Source organism: Mastomys coucha, unplaced genomic scaffold, assembly GCF_008632895.1.
Source record: "Mastomys coucha isolate ucsf_1 unplaced genomic scaffold, UCSF_Mcou_1 pScaffold12, whole genome shotgun sequence".
Taxonomy (NCBI): Eukaryota; Metazoa; Chordata; class Mammalia; order Rodentia; family Muridae; genus Mastomys; species Mastomys coucha.
In genome coordinates, this window is record NW_022196894.1 from 36380699 (window position 1) to 36398326 (window position 17628).

Sequence of the window (17628 nt, forward strand, 5' to 3'; positions counted from 1 at the left end):
AAAAAAAAAAAAAAAAAAATCACAAAGTGGCTTGCAGCTAAACACTGGTTATGTTAAAGGCACATAGCCTGATTTTTAAAATATTTTTTGTTCCCCCTCCCCAATAGTCTTAAGCATCTCTTTTGTGACCATATAAAACTTGTAAAGAAAAATATTGGCATGGTGATGGTAGTGTATACCTTTAATCCCAGCACTTGGGAGGCAGAGGTTGGGGGTCTCTGTGAATTTAAGGCTAGCCTGGTCTACAAAGCTAGTTCTAGGACAACCAGGGCTACACAGAAAAACCCTGTTTCGAAAAAACATATATATATATGTTTTTTCATATATATATATATATATATATATATATATATATATATATGAAAAAGCAAAACTTAGAAATGTATGCATCCTGATTTTAAGAAACAGGCAGTAATTTCAGTGAATAGACAGATGGGGGGGCTTAGTGATAGAGACATCTGATGAACTGGCATCTGAATGTTAGGAAAAGCTTAATCCTTTGAAGCAGAACAGAAAGACAGCAGGGGAAGTCCTTGTTGCTTGTCTCCACAGGCCAGGGCTTCCCAACCTTTGGTAGAGACCTGCCAGTACATTTTGAAATCTTCTCTGGTGACTTCCTAGCAAATGGCTTCCATTGCTGCATTCTTACTTTCTTTGGATTCCCCCACAGGACGGGCAGCCCTCTTGGCTCCCCAAACCCATTTCATTTCCCGAACTCGCATATGGCCTTCCATGCTCCAACCACAGCCACTCACTGAGGGACTTCACTCAGTGAAGGGCCACGGGGCTCTCACGAGAACGCAGCCTTCAGGGGAGAACAAAAACAAGAACAGTGGGCGCTTTGTCGAGTTATTTTTCATCCATGCCCCCTGTGCCCCACGGCCTGCACTGATCAACCTGGACCCACCACTGTCAGTCCACCCTCAGTGGACTAGAAACAGTCCACCTGTTTCTAGAAGACTTCTGGACACACACAGCAGTAAAGAAATTTCTAGAAGGAGGCATTTAGTTGCTTTGTCGTTCCAACCTGTTCCTCCTCGGAGGTCTTAATCCCTCGCACCCTGGGTCTTGCTCTCCATCTTAAACTGCACCTTGAAGGGAATCCCTGAAGCTTAGGATGGGTGCCTTTAAAGAATCAACAGGCCATCTGAGGAGCCCTCATCAACACCCCCTCCCCAAGAAATAAGCCAGGGGCTCCGGAGAGATGCCATCTGAGGTTCTGTAGTAGTATGAACCCCATCCTCCTGCAGAGCTTTCCAGTGGCCAAAACCCTTTCCATATTCAAATACTTGGGGTGTGGGAGTGGGGTGGGGGGTGTCTATGCTTCCTCACAAGCTATGCTTAGGATACCGGGCTAGGATCGCAGACGAAGAGAGCATTTTGTGTAATTATATTAATATATGGTTCTAAATGTGCAAACAACTCAACAGAGGAGGAAGACAAGGAGAAGCAGAAGGCAGGAGTGGGAAATTTCAAACCCCAAGGAAATGCTAATGGTGCTATACAGGTGTTCACCATCTTCCTTAATGATGGCTTGTGTGTGTAGCCAACTGAATATTTTAAAGGTGTAGTTCCCTCTCTCTCTCTCTCTCTCTCTCTCTCTCATCTCCTCCCTCCTTCCCTCCCTCCCCCCTTTCTTTCGTGCTTTCTCTCTCTGTTGTCTATTTGTTTGTTTGTTTTTCAAGACAAGGTTTCTTTGTAGTTCTGGTTGTCCCAGAATTCACTCTGTAGACTAGACTGGCTTCGAACTCAGAGATCTGCCTGCTTTTGCCTCTCAAGTGCTGGGATTAAAATCACATGCCACCATGTCTGGGCTGTTTTTTAGTATACTTTAATCTCAACAAAGTTATTAAAAGCAAATAATCGTGTACATAAAGTTGAAAATAGTGTCCTCCCTGGAAAAGGTGCAGGGAAAATCCACGACCCATTCAAGTCATGACATTTCTCTGTAGTTTTATGAACAGAATTAAGTTTCCCTTTTAATCTGGAAACCATGACCTTTTGTTTAAGATCATCTTTATAATATGTTGTGAGTACAAGATAAGAGGAAACTGTGTGGTTCACTTTTCAGGAAAAAATAGGCCAAAAGGAAAAAGGAAGGGATAATGGGAAAGAGGGAGGGGGGAGGGAGGGAGAGAAGGAGGAAGGAAAAGGGAGAGAGGAGGGAGGAAGGATAGTAGGTACTTCCTGGGTAAGTGGCTAGTCTAAGCTATAAACACCCTCTTAAGTCTCTAACAGACTGTGCACTCTCCAGCTAGGAAAGCCCATGCTCGGGATGACTGTACCATCTGTCCCCAAAACACCAGGACCCTCCCTGACTTTCCTACTGCTTGACCATTGTCTCCTTACCCCTTCGTTTCGAGAAAATGAGAGCAGGAAGTAAAAGGAGTGGCATTTGCATCTATGTTCTATCTGGCAAGGGATGAGGCATGGCAGCCGAATGTGACCCAGTACCTGAAATCCTGCAACCAGCTTCCAGGGCCAGCAGGAGGCCCCAAGCAAGAAGCCTCCAGAATATTTCCACAACAGTAAGATTCTGATTGGGTGAAAGATAAGTGCTTCTTTTTAAATACAGGCACGGCCCCAAATCCTCTCACTGCAGGTACGTTTTTTGGAAAGAATACACAAAGAAGTAAAAATCTAGAAATAGATTTTTCTTACAATGATCAAGGCTATACACTCTGAAAAAGATGCTCACCAGGGTATCAGTGGAAAGACCCCACCTTAGTCCTAGTCTTACTGCAAGGCAATGTATGCCTTATGAGATACCAGCAGGCATGGCGCCTGGGAGGTGAACCTGCTGGGCCTCATCAGTGAGCCAGTGTTTGCCCAAGTGCTGGCATGAGCTTGCCGTGGGAGCAAGGGGAGGGAAGCTTCCCTCCATGGTGCCCATTCAACAGAACTCCATGCCGAACTCATTTGTGTGTTCCCCTTGTCAGTTTTGTTGTAATATCCTGGTTGGCAAAGGCTTCTTTAAATTGAGCCTGTGCCCTTTTTAGCTCTCCTGGTGCTGGTATGAGAGCGTTCAGGCAGTTTAGACATGGCAAAGCCATTATTCCCTCACCTCTTCTTTGTGTATGATTTCTATAATTTCCCCTCCTAGGGAAGCCATAGATCTCAGACCCCCTTATATTCTCCATCAGTCCTTTAGTTCCTTCAGTAACACACACACATACACACACACACACACAGAAAGATATATAGCAACTTATATTATATGGTTTTTTTTTTTATGTCAGGAAAATGTTGTTTTCTAGTAAAAGTAGACATTTCTCCATGTAGCCAAACTCATGCACCACGGGTATCTTTATGAACTTTTTTTTCCTCTATAAACTTCCCCTACTTTAGAAGGAAAACCATGTGTCTCTCATATACTTTGAGGGGCTGTCTTACTCTGGGCTCCCAGCAAATCAGTGCTAGAGACAAAGACCCCAGTGAAAAATAGACATTTGAATGGCTAATTAGTGACGTGAAATCCAGCACAAAAAGCCTCACCAGATTGATGGATAATCAAGACAGTGGTTACTCTGTCCCCCGGGGCCTTCCGGAGCCTTGTAGAAGACCTCTCAGAACTTCCACCTGGAAGACAGAAGCAGAAGCTGCTACCCTATCTACTCTCAGCGTCTTTGGTCAAGGGTAGTCCAGCACAACTAAGATTCTGAATGCTTGAGTGCAGAGCTTCCAAGGGTATTCCACATCAAGGCAACAGGGGTGGTCCAGGTGGGTCAGAAGCCAACTGTGAAAACTGTAAGCTCAGGCAAGAAGCTGTCCGGGTCTCCATGTGCAGAGAGATTCACTGTTCAGCAAGGCTGATTACTGGCCCTTGGGTCCTCCCAAATTCCATATAGAGGATCCCAAGGAGGAAAAACTGTCTGCAGATAGCAGTTGTGAGGGAGACCAGAGCCTTCTTCACTCCATCCCTTGACGCTTCCATTTTGCACACTGAGCAGCTACACTAGCTGTGGTAAAGTGAATGAAACAGATCAATCACTGTGACTGCTAGAAGCATACTCTTTGAGGATGGACAAGATGCAAATGGAGTTAGGGTGATCAAATAGACAGTAAACACCGCCCCCCCCAATGCCTACTACATATGAGTGAGCCAGGACAGCTTACACACCGCTGTCCAGTCCAAGCTAGTGGCTGCCCCTCGCGCTTCCTCTTCTTAGATCCCCCAAAGTCTGAGTTTATTACATCCTTGGTGGCCAAGTCACACGGGAGCTTCCTCTGAGGCTTCAGTAAAGGGAAGTTGGAAAGGGGAAATTCCGGCCCCCTGCCGTTTTAGTAACCAGAGGCAGCAAGAAGAGATCACTTGTATGTGCATGGGCCCCATCTTTTGATTTTTAAGACAAAAGAAAAAGAATCTTCTTCAGCAAGTAAGTAAATGCATTTATTATTTATCATACTGTGGGGCACCTTAGTAGAACATGATATCTTCAGCCTTATCATATACATATCTACATTTTTTCTAAAAGACAGGGTCTCATATATGCCAGACTGACCTCAAACTCGCAGTGTAACCCAGGATGATCTGGAACTTCTGATTCTCCTGCGCCCACCTCTCCAGCACCACCACTGTTTCTACAACACTGGGGATCGAACTCAACATTCTACAGACTAAGCCACATCCTCAGTCCCCAACTCCCCAACTTCACTGCTTTTTAAAGATACATACGATCATAACTTGCCCTCAGAGCAAGTCTCCTGTGCTCTCTTATTCTCAAGGCTGTGGCATTCCAACACTGTTAGAAAAACACCATCAGGATTTTTTTGTGTTTCCTAGACGCAAACATTTTTGTAGGCCGAAGCTGAGGTTTTTCTAATCAGGAAAATGCTGATGACAAAGTCTCTTCAAGCTAACTGGTTGGCTACGGGATAGCTCCAAAAGAGGAGATCCACACATCAGGCCACTTGTAGGCATGACGTCCTTCATTTTCATTTCTCAATTTTAATACTTACTGGAAGAAATAAGACAAGATAAACAAGCCTCCTCACATAATACTCCATAGTCTAAATAAGTGGGGCTTGCAATGTGTCTCCTCTTCCCTTCCCTTTTACTTGCAGACTTCTCTGTTGCTTGATGTCCATGTGGGACTTGCTGAGTTTAAGATTCTTGGTTTCCTGTTTTAAGATATAAAGAAACCATTTCCTAACTAAAGCATTGCCTTGGGCAAATATACTTTTGCCAGTCACTCTGTGTCACTGCCTGTGTCCAGAATGGAATTTAAGCTTTCTTGGTCTGGCCGCTAGTGAAGATTCTCTGCTTTTTGCTGTTGTATGTGAAATGGGGGAAGGGGACTCATCTCACTGGGTTGTAATGTTAGCCACACCCCCCAAGCGCAGAATCCTTTCACCCAGCTGTGGCTGGTGCTCAGATCAGGCCTGGACAAGTCACCTCCCCTAGACTGCTGAAGACCTTTGAGTTGCCCTCATGGCCACACCCTGATTCAGAACTCTCACTCATCTTAGCCGGAGCCACTGGGGAGTTTTTAACTCACAGCAAGCGACTCAACAGACTCTTACTGGTTTCTTTTTCGGATTGTGAAACTCAACCTTCAAAGACTCTGTTCTATCTCTGTGGACTGATAGGACCGTCTTTAGCATCTGCTGGGTGTATGCCATCCAGGCTTCTCTGCGGCTCTGTTTCTTGATTTTGGTGAGCCTAGGAAGTGCCTGAGCTCCCTTGGCTCTAGATTCCTGGCTTTCCCCATCTATCCAAAGCATCTGAAGCTATGGCTCGCAGTTGTCAGCTGATGCAGGATACACCACTCCTCCGGTTTCCATGGCTCAAGTTCATTCATCTCTTTGTGCTGCTTCATCGTTCTCAAATGACTTCAGGTAAGGAAAGAACTTTCAGGAACTTGACTTAAGCTCGGGGTTTTGAGGAAGACGATGCAGTCTATGCCATGCCGTCTGTGCCGTATCTCTCGGTTCTCTTTGTGACTCTCCCCTGCTCCCTTTGTGAATTGGAGGGCCCTTCGGAGTATCCCCAGACTACTTTAAAGCTATGAAAGTTCTGGTTCGCCGGGCGGTGGTGGCACACGCCTTTAATCCCAGCACTTGGGAGGCAGAGACAGGCTGATTTCTGAGTTCGAGCCCAGCCTGGTCTACAGAGTGAGCTCCAGGACAGCCAGAGCTACACAGAGAAACCCTGTCTCAAAAAAAAAAACAACAAAAAAAGAAAGTTCTGGTTCGAAGAGGTTAAAGGACACATAGAGTCACACACAAGTTAAAGCAAGAACTTCAACTCTACCATAGTGTTGGGGACATTGTCATTTCAACAGCACATAAACTAACAAGCAGCTTAAAGCTGTGGCCTCCTCCATCGATTTTTAGATGTTCATCTACATCTTGTTATGTGCCAACAACATTGGTCTGGGAGACTGGTTTCCAAAGTTTGTTTCTATAATACAACTTGTGAGCTACCTCTAAGATAATGACGATCTTTTCCTTTGGGGCAGGGTGGCAAGTTGAGACACTTCTTAGTGTGAAATCTTTCTCTAAATATTTCTTCTTCAGCTTTGCTTCCTTTCAACACTGGCATCCAACAGCCAAGATGTAGCACACAATTAGCCTTTAAGTTATTTCTAACTGGCTGTGTGTTTCCTATGGTGTTCTTCAGTGCATTTCTATGAAGGTGGTTGTACAGAAGCTAGACTCCCAGCATTATCCAGAGGTCATGGGAGATCTGTGCAGGTCGTGCTGTGTGTACTTGGACCACCACGTCCTACATGACTGGTTTTTTTTTTTAAATGGGGTAACTGACACATGTGACTTTTTAAGCTTAGAAAACAAAAGATCTGCTTTCTAAGGAGTAGCGTATAAACTGGTTTCTCAGAAACAAGGAGGAAGCTGGAGTGTCACAGGGTATGCAGAAACCGGACTGTCCGAGGCCCTGCTGTAACAGCTCACCCAAAACCCTGCCCTGAATATCTAAAAGTGTGAGAGACAGGAGAGGGCAGGGAGGAGGATGAAGGATGCATAGACCACTGGCTACAAATAGTGGCAGTTTTTAATTTTCTGTTCCAAGTCGAGAAACTTAGTTGCAGAACCCAGAGTACCGTGACTTAAGTCCTCATTCACATATCAGGTTCTAGACATAGTCAAAAATGTCCAATAATTACATAGTTACAATCTTTTTCTGGAAATTAGGGGAGCACTCCCAAACAAGTCTTCAGGAGAAACTACATAAACCCAGAAGTGGGGTTGGAAGTGGATGGGTGGGTGCTGTGGAAAACTTTCAAAAAGTGAGGGAAAAACTGGCAAAATTTAAACCAAGGCTCAGCAATTATACCAGAAAAATTGGTCAGAATTAAGCAAAAATGATGCATTTTAGCCATCAGGAAAGCACTATGTGCTATGGCTATGTCCAGTTCCTATTGCTGTGAGTCAAAAAATAGTCCATGAAAGTCTTAGTTTTGAATGTCCACCTTGCCTCAGAGGTTAGTTGAGCCTGAGATTTGCATCCTCAAACAAGTTTGCATATGTTAAGTCCTGGAACTAACCCCTCAAGAAATACGGAAATAAGGAGGTCCTGATTACCTCCACTTGGGATCCGAGAAAGGAGGGTGCAGGGAGGCTGGAGGGAGACCTGATGGAGGCAGATAGCAATGGAGGATTCTGGGCAGGGTATCAAAGTGGCAAATGCCAGCACAAGTATCCCCTCCCCCAATTTTAGACAGGGTCTCATGTAGCCTAGGCTGGCCACTTACTCAATAGGTAACAGAGGATGATATTGAACTTTTGATCCTCCTGCCTCCACCTCCTAAGTACTAGGATTCCAGACATCTACCACCATGCCCAGTTTATGCAGCATTAGAGATCAAACCCAAGGGCTTCTTGCATTCTGCACAAGTACTTTGCCAATCGGGCTACAGCGAAGCTGTAACGGCTTGTTCTTTGTGAGCATTGAATTTAACACATAGCAGGCAGTTTCTGGGTACAAAGATGTGTTTATTGGTCCTGGGAATAAATTATGAGTTCTTTCCTTCATGTAATTCTTAGTCCCTGGAAGGAAGAAGACAAGAAATCTCATAACCATAGCATTAAATATGTGACCTCTGCAGAGATGAGAATTTTGAAGAGAAGGTATTATTCAAAGGTGCTATTTCCAGTGGTGGCTGAATCAGGATGGGGCTTTTAGGTCACCATTGGGAATCTGAATGTTATTCAAATTGTACTGGGGGAGGGGTGGGAAGATTTTAGAGGGAGGTGGGGGTGGCACTGTCTATACATTATTCGTATCTAACACCTGGGGGTTTTAGACAGTCTCCAATACAGGGGATTTTTTTTTAGAGAAGTGAAATCATTTTGCACAGTGCTGTAACGATGTATCTATTACTCATAGGTGTTTCAAATATGTATAAAGCACACCTCCTAGAGGGAACGCTAAATCATGACTTTGGCAGATAATGATGTGTCAGAGAAGGTTCATGGACTGTAACAAATGTGTCACTGTGGCATGGGTCGCTGCTGAGGACAGAGGAATCTGGAAGGACAGGACAGGATTGGCTTGTGAGAATCCTTCATGCTTGTCTGCCCAATTCTGCTGGGAACCTAAAACTGCCCTGACAAATACTTTTGAAATATTTTGTTTTCTTTTTCAGAGTCAGGATCTCACTCTGTTGTCCAGGCTGGCCTAGAATTCAGTATGTAGCCCAGTCTTGCCTCAAACTCCCCCCTCAGCCTCCAGAGTAGCAAGGCTTACGTCTCTGAGCTACCATGTCCAGCTTAAAAAACTTTCCATTAAGGTCGGGCAGTGGTGGCACATGCCTTTAATCCCAGCACTTGGGAGGCACAGGCAGGTGGATTTCTGAGTTCGAGGTCAGCCTGGTCTACAGAGTGAGTTCCAGGACAGCCAGGACTACACAGAGAAACCCTGTCTCGAAAAAACAAAACAAAACAAAACAAAACAAAAACAAAAAACCTTTCCATTAGATGCTGCTTCCACTTAGGTGGGTTTGGATTGGGGTTTGAGCTTTAGTGTTTCTAGGAAGCATGCAGGTGATGCTGAGGCTGGAGAACTATACAGTCTCCCACCCCACCCCCCAAGACAGGGTTTCTCTGTGTAGCCCTGGCTGTCCTGGAACTCACTCTGTAGACCAGGCTGACCTCGAACTCAGAAATTCACCTACCTCTGCCTCCCAAGTGCTGGGATTAAAGGCGTGTGCCGGTGGAACTATACAGTCTTATTTGAGTATTAGGTCTGTATGCAAAGGAGGTTTAAAGAAAAACAGGAAATGTGGAGCCAGATGTGTTAGCACAGGTCTGTACTCTCTGCTACTCTGGAGGTTGAGCAGGAGGATCAAAACATCAAGACCTCCTGGGTTATAGGGTGAACTCAAGGCTAGCATGGACCTTTATTTTATTTTAAAATAAAAAGCATGGGCTGGAATATAGCCTGGCGGGTAGAGTACTCGCCCAGCATACATGAGGCTCTGAGCTTCATCTCTAGTAAGGTAAAAATAGGGCATGATGGCACATGCCTGTAATCTCATCACTTTGGAGGTATAGGCAGGAAGATGAGAAATTCAGAGTCATTTTCTACGGCATAGCGAGTTTGAGACCAGCCTGGCCTACGTGAGTTCTTATCTTGGAAAAAAAGGGAGGAGGGTGGGGGGACTGAAGATATAACTCAATGATGGATGCTGGCCTAGCATGCACGAAGCTCTGTGTTCAATCCTTGGACTGAGAAACACACACAAATCTTTTGAGTTGCCGAAGCATGAGGAATGGCTTGTAGAACACCCACTGTAATTATGCAAAATCTAACAGAAGGCTGTTTCTGGGGCCAATGTATAGGGGGATGTGATGGTTCTGATGAAAAGAAAGGTGTTGGAGGGAAGCAGATGGACTAAGGATATGCAATATGAAGCTGCTCAGGACTGGGCAGGTTTTGGTAAGGATGTGAGTGGCCTGTGGTGCCTGGGGGGTCAAGATCAAGTACGGTAAAGTAAGATAAGACAGGACTGTTTTGGATTTGGGGGATGGGGGATGTAGCATTCCTTCAATCCTGCTCTGGGTCAGGAAGCCACACCCTGGTGGCATGGTCCCCTCTCTCCTATTACTCTCCAGCCATCAGCACCCAGGGCAAGTTGGCCTCTTTTCTTCCCAAGAGAGGACTCAGACATATCCTCTCTGCCATCAGGTTTCAAACACGGTCTACTGAGGTAGGAACACGCGACTGTATGCCAGAAGCTGGTGGCTAGGAGCAACCTTCAGAAGAGCATAAGTGGGTAGTCTTTCCTTCAGGGCTTAGGATCCTTAAAGAATGGCTCAGCTCTAAGGCTTGGGAAGAAGCTTCCTGCAGAAGCCAGCCACTGATGCATTAGGGACTCTGAGGTAGAGAAAAAGCAAATATCCTCAAAGTGTCAACAGTAACCTCTCACCCATCCGCACACAAATAGGACCAGCCAACACATCTCATGAGTTATAACCTCTGGCATCATGACCCTGATAATAGTGGTCCAAATCTTTTAGCCTTCTTACCAACTTAGAATTTAAGAGAAAAAAAAATGTAAAAGATCTGATTTCTTCAGAATATAAGGGCTGTATGTAAAGTGGAGAGAAACCCGGGGAACCAAGACTGAAATCTTCCAACAGCTAGTATGCCAACCCAAATCTGCCCTGTGCTCCACCCTGCACAGGACTAACCTCAGGCCCATGGTATTCACTTAATGAGAAGCTTAGAAGTGCCCCATAATATTGCTTTCATAGAAAAGATGAGATCTGATCTGATCTTGGTGTGGTATGGCTGTAGACCCAAATATTAGCATTAGTGTCTCCAGGTCTTAGGACGATGGGAAGTGCTTTTTTTTTTCTTTTTTTCTTTTTCTTTTTTTTTTTTTTTTTTTTTTTTTTTTTTTTTTTTTTTGTTGGTTTGGTTTGTCCTCTTCTACTCTTTCCAAATTTAATTCAATTTTTTTTTTCTAGCCTAGCAAAATGCTTATTTAACAAGCACCTTTATGTGTTGTGTCTCACATCTTTTGAGTTGTTTTGTTTTGTTTCCAGGGCTGAGGATCAAACCCAGGGTTTGGCAAGTACTCAACCACCAGCTTAAAACCTCACCTGGTGGATTTAAGATGCTGTGCCCAGCTTGTTTCCTTTTCTATTAGGAGACATAGTAATCCAGCGCTAAGGCTCTTGGCTTGGCTGCCAAGGCAGCCTCTTCATCTACTTCTGTAGTTAGACTCTAGAGAGGTACATCAGTCCTGTGTGGAGGGGAATGAGTGTGTGTGTGTGTGTGTGTATGTGTGTGTGTGTGTAGGCGCGTGCCACAGTTCACATGTGGAGTCCAAAGGAATTGATTTTTTTCTCTATCATGTGGGTCCTGGGATAGAATTCAGGTTATTGGGTTTATCATCGAGTGCCTTTACCCACTGAGCCTTCTCAGTTGGCTTTATTCTACTATTTTTATATCTTCCAATTGTCCTACAATATGATAAAATTCATCTTTTAATTTTATTTTCTTACTTTCATCTAAAACACTCTTTTCTGAAAAATATAAAAGTGTGTACATTGATAGCATTCTTTGGTTTAGGTTTGAGGCTTTTTTTTTTTTTTTTTTTTTTTTTTTTTTTTTTTTTTTTTTTTTTTTTTTTTTTTGAGACAGTGTCTCACTATGGCTGGCCTAGAACCCAATAGGTTTTGCAGGATTTTCCTTTTCCAATTACATTAGGGCAGCAGGAGGCCTATGATTAGACAGGAAAAGGGAAGCGGAGCTAAGAGTTGCAGAAACAGAGAGTGTGGCAGAGAGAGGGAAGACATGAACCAGTGTGGCTTTAACAAGCCACAGGTAGTTATGATATCATAAGGTTAATAATTGGGATAAAGCTTTTATCATTATCAATTGGTTCAGAAATTATTGTATTGGCATCTTGTAAATTGTGATTTTTATTGATACATAAATCTGATTGGTTAATTATATGCTTTAGGAGTTTTGATTCTACCAGGTAAACGGGTGTTGTGTTCGCTGACCGTGGGTGGCTGACCATGGGTGGCTGACTGTGGGTGGCTGATCGTGGGTGGCTGACCGTGGGTGGATGCACGTTACAGTAGTGAAGAGAACTTGGGAGCTCTGGCCCTGAAAGAGAGTTGGTAGTTAGAGACAGCAGTGGGGCCGGGAGTTGCCTGTGCATGTGCAGGAACGTGCAGTTCTTTTTTTAAAAATATTTCCTGCAACAAATAGGTTGTAAAGATCTCATAGAGATCTACTTGCCTCTGCCTCCCAAGTGGTACTGGGTTAAAGGCGTGCACCACCGTGGCTGGCTGATGGCACTCTTTTTTTTTTTTTTTTTAAGATTTATTTTATTTATTTTATGGGTATGAGTACACTGTAGCTGTATAGATGGCCATGAGCTATCCTATGTGTGGCTTCTGGGAGTTGAACTCAGGACGTCTGTCGGCCCGCTCGCTCCAGCCCTGCTCGCTCCGACGTAATTCACTGTAGCTGTCTTCAGACAGCACCAGAAGAAGGTGTCAGATCTCATTACAGGTGGTTGTGAGCCATGATGTGGTTGCTGGGATCTGAACTCAGGACCTTCGGAAGAGCAGTCAGTGCTCTTACCTGCTGAGCCATCTCGCCAGCCCAGCTGATGGCACTCTTAAAAAGAAAAACCTACATAGCCTCTGTGCTGTAAGCCAATCATAACACAACAAACAAACAAAAAAACCAAACAAACAAACAAAGAAAAGCTTAAGTTATCCAAAAGGCTTTAGAATCCACCATTTTAAAGTGAACCGTTCACAGGATTTCATGTCCCATGCTGTTGATGGAGCCATAACTACTCTAGCTTCAGAGTATTTTCATGACCTCATACTTAGAACCGTTCAGCTGCCATTCTTCCATGACATCCTGTCTCACCTCCTAGTAAGCACGGCTCTACTTCCCCTCCCTAGGACCATGCCCATTCTGGGCATTTCTTACAGTGGACGCATGCATCCTATGGTGTTGCGTGTGTCTCTGGCTTCTTTCCTTCAACATTGTTTTCAGGGTTTATCTGTGTTGGCATATGTATTCAAACACCATTTGTCTTCAGGACTAATAATACACTGCTGTGAACTGAGTTCTTAAAAGATGTGTGGTTTGTCTTTAGGTCTGCTGGCTAGAGCATCCTCTCCTAGGGGCTTGTGGTTGGGAGTTAAGTTGGTAAGGGAGGAAGATGGAAAGGGGATCAGGAGAGGCAGGGACTGAGGCTAACTGCTTAGTGTCCCCTGTTTGCCACCCAGAGGAACACTGTACACAAGTTCATTAAGTGTAAGCTGCCTCCAGCTTCTGTCCATTTCTTCTCATGGCCTTGGCTCCATCCAGCTGCTGACTAGAAGGGACTGATGTGCATCCCAAGCCAGCTGTGGGCCTTCCATTCAGACCACAGGTCAGACAGTTTCTACAGTTCCATTTTGGGTGTGGCTCAGCAGAGCAGCATGCTGGTACATGGCCAGAAGAGCCCTATCAAAAACCTGTATTAGGGCCTGGGACATGACCCTGGAGGCAAACACTTGATGTGCAGCCCTGATGACCTGATTAAGCCTCATAGTCCATGGTGAAGGACTGAGATGTGACCTCTGACCTCTACACCCGTGGCATGTATCCATCCACCCATTCACACACATAAATAAATAATAAAATGAAATGTAAAAATATGTGTTTAAAAAAATCATGTAGTGTCACAGCTAACAAAGGTCCTTGCCTTCTTCCCAGGATTGCTGCAGTAGTTTTGTCCAGTAGGGATGATAGCACACACACTCTGCTGAACCTGAGGCCCAGGAGCATTCTCCAGTTCGTCAGAGTTATGGTTCTAACTCACGCTGATCCAAGGTCCTAATACTTAGCTATGCATTCAGCAACTATTCACTTCATACCTTCTAGGCTAGGCCCTGTTCTCAATACTGCAGATGTGGCAATGAACAAAAAAAGGCAAAGCTTCTCATATGGACCTAGAGGTCCACCAACATGGTTCAGGGTTCTTATCAGTGTGGGCTGGTGTTCTCTACTCAGAAAAACCTTCTCTGTCTCTCTGCCTCTCTCTGCCTCTCTCTGTCTCTCTCTGTCTCTCTGTCTCTCTGTCTCTCTCTGTCTCTGTCTGTCTGTCTGTCTGTCTGTCTGTCTGTCTCTCTCTCTCTCTCTCTCTCTCTCTCTCGTTCTCTCTCTCAACAGCTCCTCCTAACTCCATCTGTCTAGCCACTCTATAGCTCTGTCCTTGATGTGTCTGTCTTCAATCTTTTTGGTTTGGTTTCGGTTTTTTTGAGATGAGCTATGTTGTATATCCCTGTGTGTCCTAACACTTTCTTTCTTTCTTTTTATTTATTTATTTATTTATTTATTTATTAAAGACAGCATTTTCTTTTTATTTTATTTTATTTTTTTATTTTTTATTTTATTATTATATAGACACACCAGAAGAGGGAGTCAGGATGGTTGTGAGCCACCTAATGATGTATTAGGACCTTGGATCAGCGTGAGTTAGAACCATCCTTGAGGATGATGCTGGCTTCTCTCATATCCTGGGCATGATGAGGAGAATTAAGTATGGTGTCCCATTTGAGGACTCACTCCTGCTTTGTCTGGGGTGTTGGAGTGACAAGTGGTATACCTAACCAACTCAGAGATCTATACAGTTTCAGGAACCTGGCTCCCCTCCAGAGTTACCGACAGACAAAAGCCTGACACATTTTTCTCATCACTCAGGCTTGAGAGTGGAAGCCTAGTTCCTGTGGGAATTTCCAGGTCATACAGGAAAGTTTTGATTCCTCTTTTCAGTCTGGTTCTTTCTCAGCATCAGGACGTGATGGGTGGGGGCTCAGACAGAAATGGGGAGCGGGCCACTGGGGAGGCGGCATGGCCTTTAGAAAGATGATCCATACTTATCTCCATGTGAGTGCACAAACCCGCTCAGGAAGGATGCAGTTTTGCTTTTGCTCATGTTTTCTCTCGTGTCATTGGGTGTCAAAATCTGCCGGAAATATTGCATACTATGGGATGGGCGCAAGCAAGTCTGAGGAGGGGATAGTCCATTATTTGGGGCCCAAAGAAATGAGCTGTTTTAGCCAGGTAGTGGTGGCTCACGCCTTTAATCCCAGCACTTGGGAGGCAGAGGCAGGTGGATTTCTGAGTTCAAGGCCAGCCTGGTCTACAGAGTGAGTTCCAGGACAGCCAGGGCTACACAGAAAAACCCTGTCTCGAAAAGAAAAAAAAAGAAAAAGAAAAAACTCTATGCTCTGTTTTACATCTTTTAGCTTTCCCATATCCCTAAATGTGTCTCCATCGTAGCCTGATCTTATAGCTCTCAAAGCCCTCTCCAGGCTTGTCTTTCTACTTCTGTCAGTTGTGACCTGAGTAGGAACTGCTGACTCTCAGCTGAGTCGCCTATAGGGCAGCCTGAGAGCTCAGCTGCCTCTATATAGAACACAAATACTTTCCTGGTTGACTGGCATGGTAGGAAATTGCCATTGCCCCAGATCTTGCTTTTCAAGAGCCAGAGGGCCTGGAAATGAGGCTTCACATGTGGGTGTTCCCCAAGGGCATCTTTGTGACTCTCAGGATACGAGGCAAACTACGTGCAGATGAGAGCACTGGGCAGAGGCCTGAGACCTTGGGCCTTAGAGGGACGCTGACCACAGCGTCTATGACCATAGAGGCCTGGTCTGGTCTAAGCTACAGACCAGAGGTCTAGTCAGATGAGGAATTTTGTGGTACTGATATATGCTAGGAGCTAATGAGTTGGGGTTTAAATATAAAATGTTGGTTTCCCAGGGGTATATTGATGAAGAAACATGCCTGATTTTTTTTTTAATTTTCTATTTTATATGTATGTGTTTTTGTATACACGTATATGTGTGTACCATGTGTGTGCCTAGTACCTGCAAAAGCCAGAAGGTGCCAGGCCTCCCTGGAACTGGAGTCACAGGTGGTTATGACCCATTTTGTAAGAACTGGGAATTGGAGAGAAGCCCTCTGGAAGAACAACCATTGCTCTTAACCACTGAGCCATCTCTGCAGTACCAGGGACCAAGTTTTAAAATGGGACCCACTTGGCAGATCCAAGCTGTAGGATCACTAGTGGTACAGATGACAGACAGCTGAGAGAAAGACAGGATAGAGGGACCATCAGTTAGCTAAGAGGGCAGGCATAGCCCACAGGTGTAAGCTGCATCCTTGTGAGTGGTTCCAGCCTGAAACCATGAGGTCAGGCCAAGCCTGGAAAGAAAGGGCCTCTTTCTTTTCTGTTTTGATGTTTGTTTAGTTTTGATCATTAGAGACACGGTCTTTTGGAGTGTAGTTACAGTTGGCCTGTAACTCTTTGTGTAGTTAAAGATAACTTTGAACTCCTGGTCTTCCTTCTTCTATCTCCCAAGTGTTGGCATTGCAGCCCTAGGGCCCTTTCTTTTTACTTCTTATTTATTTGTATGCGCATGAATGGTCCATGTGGAGAGGTCAAAGGGCAACTGGCTAGTGCTGGTTCTCTCCTTCCAAGGACAAACTCAGGATGTCACGTTTGTTAGCAGTTGCCTTTACCTACTGACCCTCTCTTTAGTGGAAGAGCTTAATGGTGGGGCCAGATGGAGCAATGCAGTGTTGACTTAGTTATTCTGGGACTGAATCCTACAACTGGACAATCAGTTACCTTGGATTTCTTTCTTGTCACTAGTAATAAAATGGTCATACAAAAGTAACTTAGGTGGGGCTGGCGAGATGGCTCAGTGAGATGGCTCAGCGGGTAAGAGCACTGACTGCTCTTCCGAAGGTTTTGAGTTCGGATCCAGTAAACCACATGGTGGCTCACAACCACCCATAATGAGATCGGACGCCCTCTTCTGGTGTGTCTGAAGACAGCTACAGTGAATTATGGCCGGAGCAAGCTGGGCCTGAGCGAGTGAGTGGGGGCTGAGTGAGTGAGCCGGGTGGGGGTGAGCGGGGCAGGCAGAGGTCCTGAGTTCAATTCCCAGCAGCAACACACGATAGCTCACGGCCACCTGTACAACTACAGTATACTCATGTACTCATACACATAAAATAAATAAAATAAGTCTTTAAAAAATAACTTAGGGAAGAAAGGGTTTGTTCTGCCCCAGTTGCCAGGTATGATCCCTCATGGCAGGGAAGTCACTGCAGCTGGGACATGAAACAAGAGAAACAATGGGGATCCCTGGGACGAGCTTTCTTTCCCCCTCTATATCTAAGGCCCAGCTTAAGAAATGGTGTCACTCTCACAACCATCTGCAATGAGACCTGATGCCCTCTTCTGGTATGTCTGAGGACAGCTGCAGTGTACTTACATATAATAATAAATAAATCTTTTTTTTAAAAAAAAGAAAGAAAGAAATAGTGCCATCCACAATGGGTACATTTTCCTGCCTCGATGAAACCAGGGTTTCATCCCACAGGCATGCCAAAGGCTGGCTGAATGAGAATGAGGACATGGCTGCTCCAAATAGGGTTGAGAAGAAGGTTTTTATTGTAGATATGAGGGAGAGCACAGCCAGAGGCATTTGGAAGAGTCCAGAAAGTAGCAGACTAAACATGGTCAGCAGAACAGACCAGGACCATGTGAGGAGAGAGGGGAGCAAGAGAAGAAGAGAAGAGGAGGAGAGAGAGAGAGAGAGAGAGAGAGAGAGAGAGAGAGAGAGACA

At 44.8% G+C, this 17628-nt stretch overlaps 1 protein-coding gene across 2 annotated transcripts in view; it reads left to right on the forward strand.

Annotated features, from left to right (window-relative positions):
- Positions 1-4207: 4207 nt before the first annotated feature.
- Cd80 (CD80 molecule) overlaps positions 4208-17628 on the forward strand; it is a 36397-nt gene continuing 22976 nt past the window's right edge. The window contains exons 1-2 of one of the 2 annotated variants that reach the window (XM_031363863.1): positions 4208-4376; positions 4476-5838. In XM_031363863.1, the coding sequence (XP_031219723.1) occupies positions 5733-5838 (106 nt within the window). In that variant the 5' untranslated portion in view covers positions 4208-4376; positions 4476-5732. The remainder of the gene's footprint in view (positions 4377-4475; positions 5839-17628) is intronic. The other variant, XM_031363864.1, reaches the window with a different exon arrangement.